At 39.6% G+C, this 12,800-nt stretch overlaps 1 protein-coding gene across 1 annotated transcript in view; it reads left to right on the top strand.

Moving 5' to 3' along the window:
- LOC132870623 (venom phosphodiesterase 1) overlaps positions 1-12,800 on the top strand; it is a 217,302-nt gene that overhangs the window by 104,133 nt on the left and 100,369 nt on the right. Inside the window, exons 12-13 of the mRNA XM_060904353.1 lie at positions 752-860; positions 4,883-5,005. Of these exons, the coding sequence (XP_060760336.1) occupies positions 752-860; positions 4,883-5,005 (232 nt within the window). The remainder of the gene's footprint in view (positions 1-751; positions 861-4,882; positions 5,006-12,800) is intronic.

A 12,800-nucleotide genomic window follows, 5' to 3' on the forward strand; every position in this document is an offset into this window, starting at 1 on the left:
GGTTGTGCAGGTGGTTCGGGACATAACACTGCTCTGTGTGGCGGTGCTTCTGTGCTCACTTTGTGGATCCATGGTGCAGTGTTCTGGGCAATGTTGCTCAATGGCGTCATGGCGGCTGTGCAGGCAGTGTGGGACATACCTTTGTGTGCCCTTTGGTGGGACTGTGGACAGCTATGCCACTGGAATTACATCCTGACCCTTTTTGGTGGACTTTTTTTTTTTTGGTAATTGTAAAGTGATCTTGGGTGTAAGAAAGGCACTATACAAGTTGAACTTATTAATCTGTCCGATTGGTATCCATCGAAACACGAACCATATTGTCTGCTGCACAGCAATTGAGAGAGGGACACAGTAGCACACATATTGAATGGCTGCTCTGTTTATTTGAGAACATTGTGCATTGTATTGTGCGCCATGACTACATTGTAACACTTATTACGAAGGAGCTCCATAACACTATCAATCACACAACATTTCACAACAACGAAACTGTTAAACTGTATGAGAACAGCACTACACTTTTTATGCAATAAATCATTCTCTTATGATAACAGATCAATTCTAGTAAGACTACAAAACTTACTATGAAGACTTTCCAGTAAGTATGTTTTACCCCACACATTACAGGTTGAAGGTAGAGATTAGTTTAAAAAACATCTCAGTATATCTTTATATTTTTATTCATTTCAGTATGTAAATATAAAACCACCTCTTGGAAGTCTCATGTTAATTTGCTACGTCTTTCTTTTAGTTGATCAGTGCAATCCAAGGAGTGGACAAAGTGATTGGACAATTGATGAACGGACTCAAACAGCTCAACCTTCATGAATGCGTCAACATCATCATTGTGGCTGATCACGGTGAGTTAGCAGTTTCGCTCTTGGCCAGCCAGCCCACATACAGAAAAAAGCTGTAAATTTAAAGTCTCATCTCATCTCATTATCTGTAGCTGCTTTATCCTGTTCTACAGGGTCGCAGGCAAGCTGGAGCCTATCCCAGCTGACTACGGGCGAAAGGCGGGGTACACCCTGGACAAGTCGCCAGGTCATCACAGGGCTGACACACAGACACAGACAACCATTCACACTCACATTCACACCTACGGTCAATTTCGAGTCACCAGTTAACCTAACCAGCATGTCTTTGGACTGTGGGGGAAACTGGAGCACCCGGAGGAAACCCACGCGGACACGGGGAGAACATGCAAACTCCACACAGAAAGGCCCTCGTTGGCCACGGGGCTTGAACCCGGACCTTCTTGCTGTGAGGTGACAGTGCTAACCACTACACCACCGTGCCGCCCTTATAAATAATATAATTTATTATTTTTTTAAATTAACACCTGCAAAAAAAATTGACAGGATTGCACCATTAATGATTGAGTAATTAGAGAAATGCATAGGTTTACAGTAAAATTGCAACATAATAATAATAATAATAATAATAATAATAATAATAATAAATTTTATAGCTATCTTTATTACACATTATGGATTACAGTGGTGCTTGAAAGTTTGTGAACCCTTTAGAATTTTCTATATTTCTGCATAAATATGACCTAAAACATGATCAGATTTTCACACAAGTCCTAAAAGTAGATAAAGAGAACCCAGCTAAACAAACGAGGCAAAAATATTATACTTGTACACTTTCCTTTTCACTCTTTTTGGCAACCTTCTGTCACAAATCACTCCTGACACTCTCCTCCATCCATTCCAACCTTCTTGCACTCTCCATTACTTTGTACAGTTGACCCCAGTTATTTGAACTCCTCTGCTTTGATCACCTCTATTCCTTGTACGGTAGCTGTACCATTCCACTGTCCTCACCCTCATTCATGCACATGTCCTCCGTCTTGCTCCGACTGTCTTTCATTCCCCTTTTCTCTCATGCATATCTTCACGTCTCTAATGATTTTGAATATCTCATCTCATTATCTCTAGCCACTTTATCCTCATCTCATTATCTCTAGCCGCTTTATCCTTCTACAGGGTCGCAGGCAAGCTGGAGCCTATCCCAGCTGACTACGGGCGAAAGGCGGGGTACACCCTGGACAAGTCGCCAGGTCATCACAGGGCTGACACATAGACACAGACAACCATTCACACTCACATTCACACCTACGGTCAATTTCGAGTCACCAGTTAACCTAACCAGCATGTCTTTGGACTGTGGGGGAAACCGGAGCACCCGGAGGAAACCCACATGGACACGGGGAGAACATGCAAACTCCACACAGAAAGGCCCTCGTTGGCCACGGGGCCTTCTTGCTGTGAGGTGACAGTGCTAACCACTACACCACCGTGCCGCCCTTATAAATAATATAATTTATTATTTTTTTAAATTAACACCTGCAAAAAAAATTGACAGGATTGCACCATTAATGATTGAGTAATTAGAGAAATGCATAGGTTTACAGTAAAATGGCAACATAATAATAATAATAATAATAATAATAATAATAATAAATTTTATAGCTATCTTTATTACACATTATGGATTACAGTGGTGCTTGAAAGTTTGTGAACCCTTTAGAATTTTCTATATTTCTGCATAAATATGACCTAAAACATGATCAGATTTTCACACAAGTCCTAAAAGTAGATAAAGAGAACCCAGCTAAACAAACGAGGCAAAAATATTATACTTGGTCATTTATTTATTGAGGAAAATGATCCAATATTATATATCTGTGAGTGGCAAAAGTATGTGAACCTCGAAGATTAGCAGTTCATTTGAAGGTGAAATTAGAGTCAGGTGTTTTCAGTCAATGGGATGACAATCAGGTGTGAGTGGGCACCCTGTTTTATTTAAAGAACAGGGATCTATGTTCCAAAGACATGTAGGTTAGGCTAATTGGTGACTCTAAATTGACCGTAGGTGTGAATGTGAGTGTGAATGGTTGTTTGTCTGTATGTGTCAGCCCTGTGATGATCTGGCAGCTTGTCCAAGGTGTACCCTGCCTCTCACCCATAGTCAGCTAGGATAGGCTCCAGCTTGCCCGTGACCCTGCACAGGATAAGTGGTTATGGATAATGGATGGATGGACTTGTGCATGACTTGGAATAGAGTGAGGGAGAGTTGCACAGCCCTTAGCCTCACTCTCTCGTTCCAACCTAACTGGGTCCAGGGGCAAGACAGAATCAAGATGGCTGGAGCTAGGTTGGGATGCAGTGGATGGCCAACAGTGTTCTACGTGTTGCACTGTGCCCTGATCGTGCTCCACAAGTGCTTTGCTGGGTCCACCTTCCTGCCTGTTGAACCACCAGGTGGTGGTCTCCTCTGCACAGTCTGCCAAATCCAGTCTTCAGTCATAACCCTGACTAGAGGGAGTGAGGGGTTGCTAGTGCTTGCTCAAGGCATCATCCCAGGCTAGTGGAGGGAAGGAAACGCCTTACTACTCCATTGCATGGCGGTCAAGGATGGTACCTGCCCACTGCCCAAAATGCAACAATACTTCTGCTGTGAATGTCATGTATCTACAAAACATGCATCATATCATCTGACCACAGGCTTGCACCAGATTTCAACAAACAAAAGTTACAAACTTTCAGTAAAACCAAGGACTAAAATGTGCTGCTTTATGCACTTTGCCTGAACTGTGCTTGTTGCACGATAATCATCATTCTATTCTTTGAGCACTTCTCATTTACTTGTTATTACATGCATTATTAATAATTATTATGCAATGGTCCATATTGTTCTCACTGCTATTATAATTTTATAATATAAGATTTTGGCAAAATATTTTATTATATATTATTTGTTACATTGCCGGCCGGGGCGGCACAGTGGTGTAGTGGTTAGCGCTGTTGCCTCATAGCAAGAAGGTCCGGGTTCGAGCCCCGTGGCTGATGAGGGCCTTTCTGTGCGGAGTTTGCATGTTCTCCCCGTGTCTGTGTGGGTTTCCTCCGGGTACTCCAGTTTCCCCCCACAGTCCAAAGACATGCAGGTTAGGTTAACTGGTGACTCTAAATTGACCGTAGATGTGAATGTAAGTGTGAATGGTTGTCTGTGTCTATGTGTCAGCCCTGTGATGACCTGGTGACTTGTCCAGGGTGTACCCTGCCTTTCACCCATAGTCAGCTGGGATAGGCTCCAGCTTGCCTGCGACCTTGTAGAACAGGATAAAGTGGCTAGAGATAATGAGATGAGATGAGACATTGCCAGGCAACAATTTAAAAAAAAAAGTTATCAGCATGGTACAAACAATCATAGTTCTTGCAAATTTCTTTGTTGGATATCTTCAGGGGACTGGTTTATCTCAAAAAATAAAGCTCATAGAATGTTTTCTGCTTGAGCCATGCCAGATTTTCCATCCTGTTATAACACAGATTCACTCACAACATGGTTGGATTCTTTGGATCCCAAATACCATGTTATAATAGCGCTCCACTGTAATTTAATTGTAGTTTCATTAATTTCTATGCACAGGAAAAGCCCCAGGGCAGCATCTTCTGGAGCTTCATCATTTTGTTTTAGGTCATAGAATTCCCTTTAACGCTTATAAAGTAGTGTCAGTCAGTCAGAGATATAACTCAGCCAGGTGCTTCTATTCAGTGCTCAACTGCTATATGTGTGGATGGTTGATGCACATCATAACTTGTCTCAGGAAAAATGTGAGGAACAGTTCCCTGGTCTGAGGAGATGAAAACTTACCTCTTTTGGCACAAGGTGCTATGCTTTGCAGAAACCCAACAATGGAACACCATCCTGAGTGTTGGGGAAATGGAGATGAGTAAAGGCTTTGAAACTGTGGTTAGGGCATGAGGGAGGGAGCCAAATACTTGGCAATTCAAGAAGAAAATCTGTTCTAGTCTGTAAGATATTTGAAAAGTCATCAAAACTGCAGAGGAAATCACATTTGATCCTGTGTGTGTAGGAATGGGAGAAACAAGCTGTGACCGAAAGGAGGTTCTACAGAAGTTCATCGGTGACATCTCACATCTCTCAGTGTACCAGGGACCTTTTGGTCGAATCAGAGCAGTGAATGAAGAAATCAGCTGTGAGTGTACACACACACACACACACACACACACACACACACACACACACACACACACACTTGTCTCACTATCCTTGTGAGGACCTTCCATTGACAATTATTACTGCAGTTAATTAATGGTGTGCCTGCACCTAAACCTAACTCTAACCTTAACCTCAGTAATGAAAAGGAAAGGTTTTGGCTTGCTTATTAATCAATCAATCAATCAATCAATCAATCAATCAATCAATCAATCCATTCATTCATTTATAAAACACGACAGCAATTTCCTTGTGGGAACCATTCGAATGTCCCCACAAGGTTGAAATTGTCAGATTTTACTATCCTTGTGGGGACATTTGGTCATCAGTAGTACATAAACACACACACACACACACACACACACACACACACACACACACACACACACACACACACACGTTTGGTTCACTATCCTTGTGAGGACCTTCCACTGACATCATTATTATTGCAGTTAGTTAATGCTGTGCCTGCACCTAAACCTAACCTTAACCTCAGTAATGAAAAGGGAACGTTTTTGCTAATCTATCTATCTATCTATCTATCTATCTATCTATCTATCTATCTATCTATCTATCTATCTATCTATCTATCTATCTATCTATCTATTAAAAACTTCAATCTTTAGGATTGAAAACTTTACACTTTAATGGTTCTTGGTTATGTAAAAAGCTGTAGTTATGTCTCATTCTTGTCAAGAGGGAGAAAAAGGAAAGGCTGTTGAGGGAATGACTGTTTACAACTGCTATAACTGAAGTGTAGGATTTATGATGATTCAAATAGATGAAATTAAAAAAATGAATCATGATTATTATCAGGCTGCGTAATCCTCTTTTTTTTCCCTGCCTGTAATTACATTGTTTAGCAATAATGTACAATCAAGGGAATACATGTAACTTCACCCTAGGTGGAAGTAACACAGCATTAATGCTGCGAAAACACACACACACACACACACACACACACACACACACACACACACACAAAAAAAAAAAAAAAAAACAGGTCTAGGAGCTGTTGTGTGATTGACTATACAAATAGATTTAACAAGAAATCTGAGCTCTCTTTTTACAGACTACAGAAACTAAAGAAAAGAGAAGGAAAAAAGGCCTATTTTGGATGAACTTTTTTCATTTCTAATAAAAGGAATATTTTTGTTAATAGGCTATTATAATTTACTTCAGCATTTATAAATGTGAGCAAATAATTATTGTTGGTTATGAAGAAAATTAAAGAAGGTTTTGTTTGTTTGTTTTAATTTAACAAAATTAATATTTAAGTTGATAAAGAATAAAAAAAATGCTGTTTTTGGTAAAATTTTCTTCATTGAATATTTTTTCAAAAATATTGTGGATCAAATCTTAAATTGGGATGTATCTTAACATTAAATATATAGAGGATATTACATGGTTGTGTGAACATATGAAGTTGATCTTTGAGTGGTGAACATATTCATGAGTGAGCAAAGCGAGCGAGTGAAAATATTTTCAATGCGAGAAGGTAAACTTGATATCTTCACGCCACCATGTAATGTTCTTTATATTGTATGGATACATCCAGAAAAAAAATGCAAGTTAATTAAAAAGAATTTAAATTTTGAACCGGTTCTCCATTTTGACAACATGCATCTAGTCAGCAGAAAAACACTGGGAGTGATGTAATCAGAGTGAAATATCAGGAAATATTCTACATACAGGACACTTTTTCGATGGTATAAAAACGTGTTCTATTCCCATGTAGCGGGTTTCATTCATTTGGTTTGATAGCATGCAATATTGTTAGCATATCACTTATTCTATATTCATTACCTCACTCTACCCAATGGAGAATGAGCATTGAATATGGTTTATGATATTGCATGGTTGTCAAGACAACATGACATCACACATCGGAGGCGTAAAACTTCCGCACTAGCGAGCAACTGTGATAATTTGTAAACAAACATGGCCGAGAGGCTTGCTTCGTTAAATATGGAAGATTTTGAAAGAATTTTGAAAGAGAAAGACGAGTTGAACACCCAAAAGGAATGTGTATTTACACTACCGTTCAAAAGTTTGGGGTCACTTTGAAATTTCCTTATTTTTGAAAGAAAAGCACTATTCTTTTCAATGAAGATCACTTTAAACTAATCAGAAATACACTCTATACATTGCTAATGTGGTAAATGACTATTCTAGCTAAATTCTACTAAATGTCTGGTTTTTGGTGCAATATCTACATAGGTGTATAGAGGCCCATTTCCAGCAACTATCACTCCAGTGTTCTAATGGTACAATGTGTTTGCTCATTGCCTCAGAAGGCTAATGGATGATTAGAAAACCCTTGTACAATCATGTTAGCACAGCTGAAAACAGTTGAGCTCTTTAGAGAAGCTATAAAACTGACCTTCCTTTGAGCAGATTGAGTTTCTGGAGCATCACATTTGTGGGGTCGATTAAATGCTCAAAATGGCCAGAAAAATGTCTTGACTATATTTTCTATTCATTTTACAACTTATGGTGGTAAATAAAAATGTGACTTTTCATGGAAAAAACAAAATTGTCTGGGTGACCCCAAACTTTTGAACGGTAGTCTATGCATAATAATAATAATAATAATAATAATAATAATAATATTGGCTGGCTGTTTTTCATGATATATCAGATATATTCCATTCAATTTCTCATCTTCAACTCATTCAATAGCATGCTAGCTGAATGGAATATATCTGATATACCATGAAAAAAAGCCAGCCAATATTATTTAAATATGTCACTCAGATCCATGATGTATTTCATATGATAAATGAGAGTTTTTCAACATGAGAAGATAAACTTCATATCTTCAAGCCAGCATGTGATTTTCTTTTTATTATTATTATGTAGACACATTCATGAACAAAAAGTACCTAAATTTATCAAAACAATTCATCAATTTCCTCACGAGTGACATATCGAGGTTTATGTCACGGTTTTGGTTCTCCATGTCCCAGATGGAGCTCGGATGAAAAATACAAGTGGTGTATTTCCCAGTAAAACACTTGTGTCCATTAGAGCTGTAACGGTACTCCGCGGAGCACCTAACTCTGTGATTTAAACCTGCGGTTCGGAGCACGATACGACAGTGACATTTTTCGGCTCGGTTCAAAGTTTAGACATATTCCCACCAGTTTACTATCCTTTCTTTTTATTGGCTAAATTGTTTACTGTAATCCAATCAGATCAACTGTTACAGAAAATCAGTCAGCACTTTTTATAAAATGGCTGATACTCCTGATAGTAACGAATCTGAATCAGCGATAAAGATTAAAGAGGCCCCAGCAAAATTCAGATCGCAAGTTTGGAAGTATTTTGGCTTTTGAGAAGATGCAGGCACTAAACAGCAAACGATTTGCAAACTGTGTCACTCAGCTGTTAGCTATAAAGCTGGAAATACGTTGAATATGGCGACACATTTAAAGCAGAAACACAATATAACAACAAACGAAAGGAAAGTTGCGTCCATTAGTGACTCCACATTTCAGGAAAGTACAGGGTCTTCAGGCAGCACAAGTATTGGTAAGCAGCATCAAAAAAAAAATTGAGGATCTGTTTTCTCATTCATCAAGTCTGGGACCAACAAGCCAGAAGGCAACAGCTCTGACTAGAGCCATTGGCTTTTATATTGCATGTGATCTTAGACCCGAGCTGGGCAAACTATGGCCCGCGGGCCACATCTGGCCCGTTGGCGTTTTTAATCCAGCCCGCGGAAGACAATCATATAAACGTGATTGAGCAGATCTATAAACTATAAGCTTCAGTGTTATCATGTAGACAGGTGTTCTAGAGATCCGTCATTCCAGTCAGTCGTATTCATGCGAGATTACATTTGCAGAGTGGTGCAGCGCGTGCCATGGAAGTCATTCTGGCGCCCGTGCCACTGATGATCTCAAGAACACAGGATAAAACTTTACAATGAGTGGTCCTAAAAAAAGAAAAGTGGACAGTGAGTGCAGGGTGTTCAATAAAGAATGGACAACTAAATTTTTTTTTGCTGAAGTCCGATCAAAGGCTGTATGCCTTATTTGCAAAGAAACCGTTGCAGTTTTAAAGGAATATAACATCAAACGGCACTTTTCCTCCAAGCATGCTAATTATGCTAACAACCAGTCAGCGCAAGAATGGACGAATACAGCTCAGCGGTTGCTGAGTGAATGTGAGTATTAACACTTTCTCTTTTTAAAACTATGTTGGAGCTGTAATAAGATGGTAGTCACATGTTTACAGACATAATAATATAAAAAGTATAATTCTTAGTAATTTTGGTTGTTGTGGGTGGCTGCTGTAGTGCTGGTGTTTGTTTTTAAGTACCATGTGCTTTTGGGTGTCTGCTCCGCCCCTCATTTATGTCCCTGTCTGCTATTATAGACCACTTGCATGTGACGTCACAGCCGATCCAGATTGTAAACAGACGCCATCTTGCCGGTCAAACGCCATATTTCCGCCATTGCAATTTACCGACACTACCGAATCTTATAAAGATCATCCAAGTCAAGCAACACTAGCATCTTTAAGATCAGCTAGGAACACCGTTAAACACACAGTGAGAAAATGCGCGAACGAGTTCTGGATCAACCTTAGTTGCACAGTTCAACAAGCGTCAGACACAGGAAAAGTGGTCATAACGTGTGTGTGTGTGTGTGTGTGTGTGTGTGTGTGTGTGTGTGTGCGCGCGCGTGTGTGTTTAGTGACACAACTTGGGACAGAATTTTGAAATTTCATAGGCTTTGCAAACAAATGAGATGCTACCAACAAAATAAATGCACACATTCTGTTAGGCTTTGCACCTAAACCCACAGAGCATTGTCCTAGAGTACGTGCGCGCGCGCGCGCGCACACACACACACACACACACACACACACACACACACACACACACACACACACAAAAAAAACCCACTACACGTTCTGCCAAATATCACAAAGCAGCCATTTTAATAGCAGACTTTCTGTGGCTTTTCAGAACATGGAGTTCTGCCATGTAGTTTCTGCACTAAAACTGAACTCAAGCTGGCAGACATCAACAATGTACAGCAGGCAGGAAAGACAGTGATACGCTTCACACACTTTACACTACATCTGCACTAAAGCTGTCTGTACACACCTCTCCGATTACCTTGATATATCTAGTATCAGTACTAGTACTCAATACTTAAGCGACTTACCCGTCTAATGAGGATTGTTATTTTCTTATTTACAAGATGGCACATCTGAGGGGGGCTGACAAATCCTGAATTTATGTAAAGATAACTGTCCAGAGATTTATAAGCATGCAGTGCTTCACCACTGAACAGCGAGGGAAAGTTAATGAGGTAATTATACACATCTGGGTATTCCACCTGGCAGTTCAATATCCACTGACACGGTCGTGAAAACTACGTCCGGTAATCGATAAGGGTCACTAATCTGTAGGTCGTTTATTTTAGACATATATCTAGTTATCTGTTCATTAGAAAAATGAGCCCGTAGTCCGTCGGTTGAAATTGATCCATTTTGTATATGAGTGCAGCAATATTCAGCTGTGTTGTTGACCGACAAGATGGTGGCTGTTTACATTCCAGCCGGGATTCGGTCACGTGACTGCAAGAGGTCTATAGGTGTATTATGAGCAGCTGACCTTGCTTCTGCTTATATCTGTTCCTGGACTTTTGCCTGTGGAGGTTATTCTGATCTATGAGTGGCCTTTTGGAATATGAAAACCTGTTTGGAACCTGTGTTTTGATTTTTTGAGGACTGGAAATATTTCAGTGAGTGACTTTGAACCTGAAAACCAGTTTGGAGTTTTTTGCTTTCTTGAACTGTTTTGTTTGATTTTGTGGGCTGGATGGATCCAGTGCCAAACCACTGAACTGCAAACATGTTGGCATGGTGTGGTACCCAAACTGTTAAACTGCAAACATTTTGGAATGGTGTGGTGCCTCTCCTACTAATGGTGGTTGGTTGTACTGGCAGGCTGGAAGTGGATGGTTAAAAAAAAAAAACCAACACTCAGGTGTAAATCTACAAGTTCAGTGAAATGTACAAAAATGATATGTACTGATATGTAATTTAGTTCAATTTAATAATATGCAATTTAGTTGTATGTATAAAATGCTACAAATATACAAATACACTGGCATCCTACTCATCCTGGCAGCTCAAAGATGTAATTTAAGAATTAAGTGTGCTACTTTTCTTACTGTCACGTGTGTGTGTGTGTGTGTGTGTGTGTGTGTGTGTGTGTGTGTGTGTGTGTGTGTGTGTGTTACTTTTCTGGATGGATCCAGTGCCAATCTATTGAACTGCAAACATTTTTCTGCTCTGCCTTTATTGACTGAGAACTAAAATAAATGTTAATCTGATCTGCATTTGGGTCTCTGTCAGTGAAGGCCTTACAATAACACTAAAGCTTTTCCGGTTTATGTTTGATATGTATGAATTCGGTGCTGGCCCGGCCCGCCTGGCAAATTTCAAAAGTCAATGTGGCCCCTGAGCCAAAAAGTTTGCCCACCCCTGTCTTAGACCATACTCTGTGGTAGAAAACACAGGTTTCCAGTATTTGCTACATGTGGCAGAGCCAAGATACAAGATACCTAGCAGACCATACTTTTCTGAAACTGTAGTTCCAAGTTTATACAAGAAAGTGCATGCACGTGTCGAACAAGATTTGAAAGAAGCAACATCAGTAGCTCTTACCACTGATTCATGGACTTCAAGAGCAGTTGAAAGTTATATGACAATAACAGCACACTTTGTTGCTAATGACTGGTCTATAAACAATATAACACTTCAAACAAGGCCTTTGAATGAAAGTCACACATCAGAGCACTTGGCCAATGCGCTGTTGGAATGCATTGATGAGTGGAAGCTGAGACAAGGAGACTTTGGACCTTCTGTTACCACAGATAATGCCAGTAACATTGTGAAAGCAGTGAAAGAGGCTAACTTATCACCACATATTGGATGTTTTGCCCATACCATAAATCTTTGTGTTCAAAGAGGGCTGAAGGTGTCCCTGTTGGAGTGACTTTTGGGAAGAATAAGAAGAGTTGTCGCATTTTTTCACAAAAGCACTACAGCAACATGTTTCATGAAGTCTAATCAAAAGAAACTTGAGTTGAAAGAGGAGAAACTGCTCAGTGATGTCCAAACCAGATGGAATTCTTCCTATGATATGGTTTCCCGTTACACAGAACAACAGCCAGCTATCCTCTCTACACTTTCATCACAGCAAGTAAAAAAGAACGTCAAGGACATTGTCACTTTGTCCAGTGATGATGTTAGAAATGCAGAAGAAATACGGTAGTTGAAGTGCTGAAGCCATTTAAAACTGTGACAAATATAATGTGTGATACAAAACACTCGACTGTCTCACTTATTCATCCACTGAAGGAACAGTTGATGTCCCACCTTGAGATAAAGGACAGTGACTCAGTTCTGGTGAGCAATGCCAAGACTGCCATGGCCAATGATCTCAGACCAAGGTACATTTTGAGAGGCGCAAAGACTAAATCTGTAACATATATTTTTATTAGTCCTATATTTTGAGAAAAAATATTGACATCAATTATGAATATGTTTATAAAAGGATTAAAAGATTTAAGAAAAAATTATCAGAATGTCAAATAAACAATAAAATTTATGAAAAATTTAATTCCAGGTACAGTGATCCAGATGTTCAAGACTTTCTGTTGCTGTCCAATGCCATCGATCCAAGATTCAAGTCACTCCCACATTTGACATACAGCCAACAGCAAGAAGTGTTTGATAAGCTGTATCAG

This window comes from Neoarius graeffei, chromosome 2 (genome assembly GCF_027579695.1).
Source record: "Neoarius graeffei isolate fNeoGra1 chromosome 2, fNeoGra1.pri, whole genome shotgun sequence".
Lineage (NCBI taxonomy): Eukaryota > Metazoa > Chordata > Actinopteri > Siluriformes > Ariidae > Neoarius > Neoarius graeffei.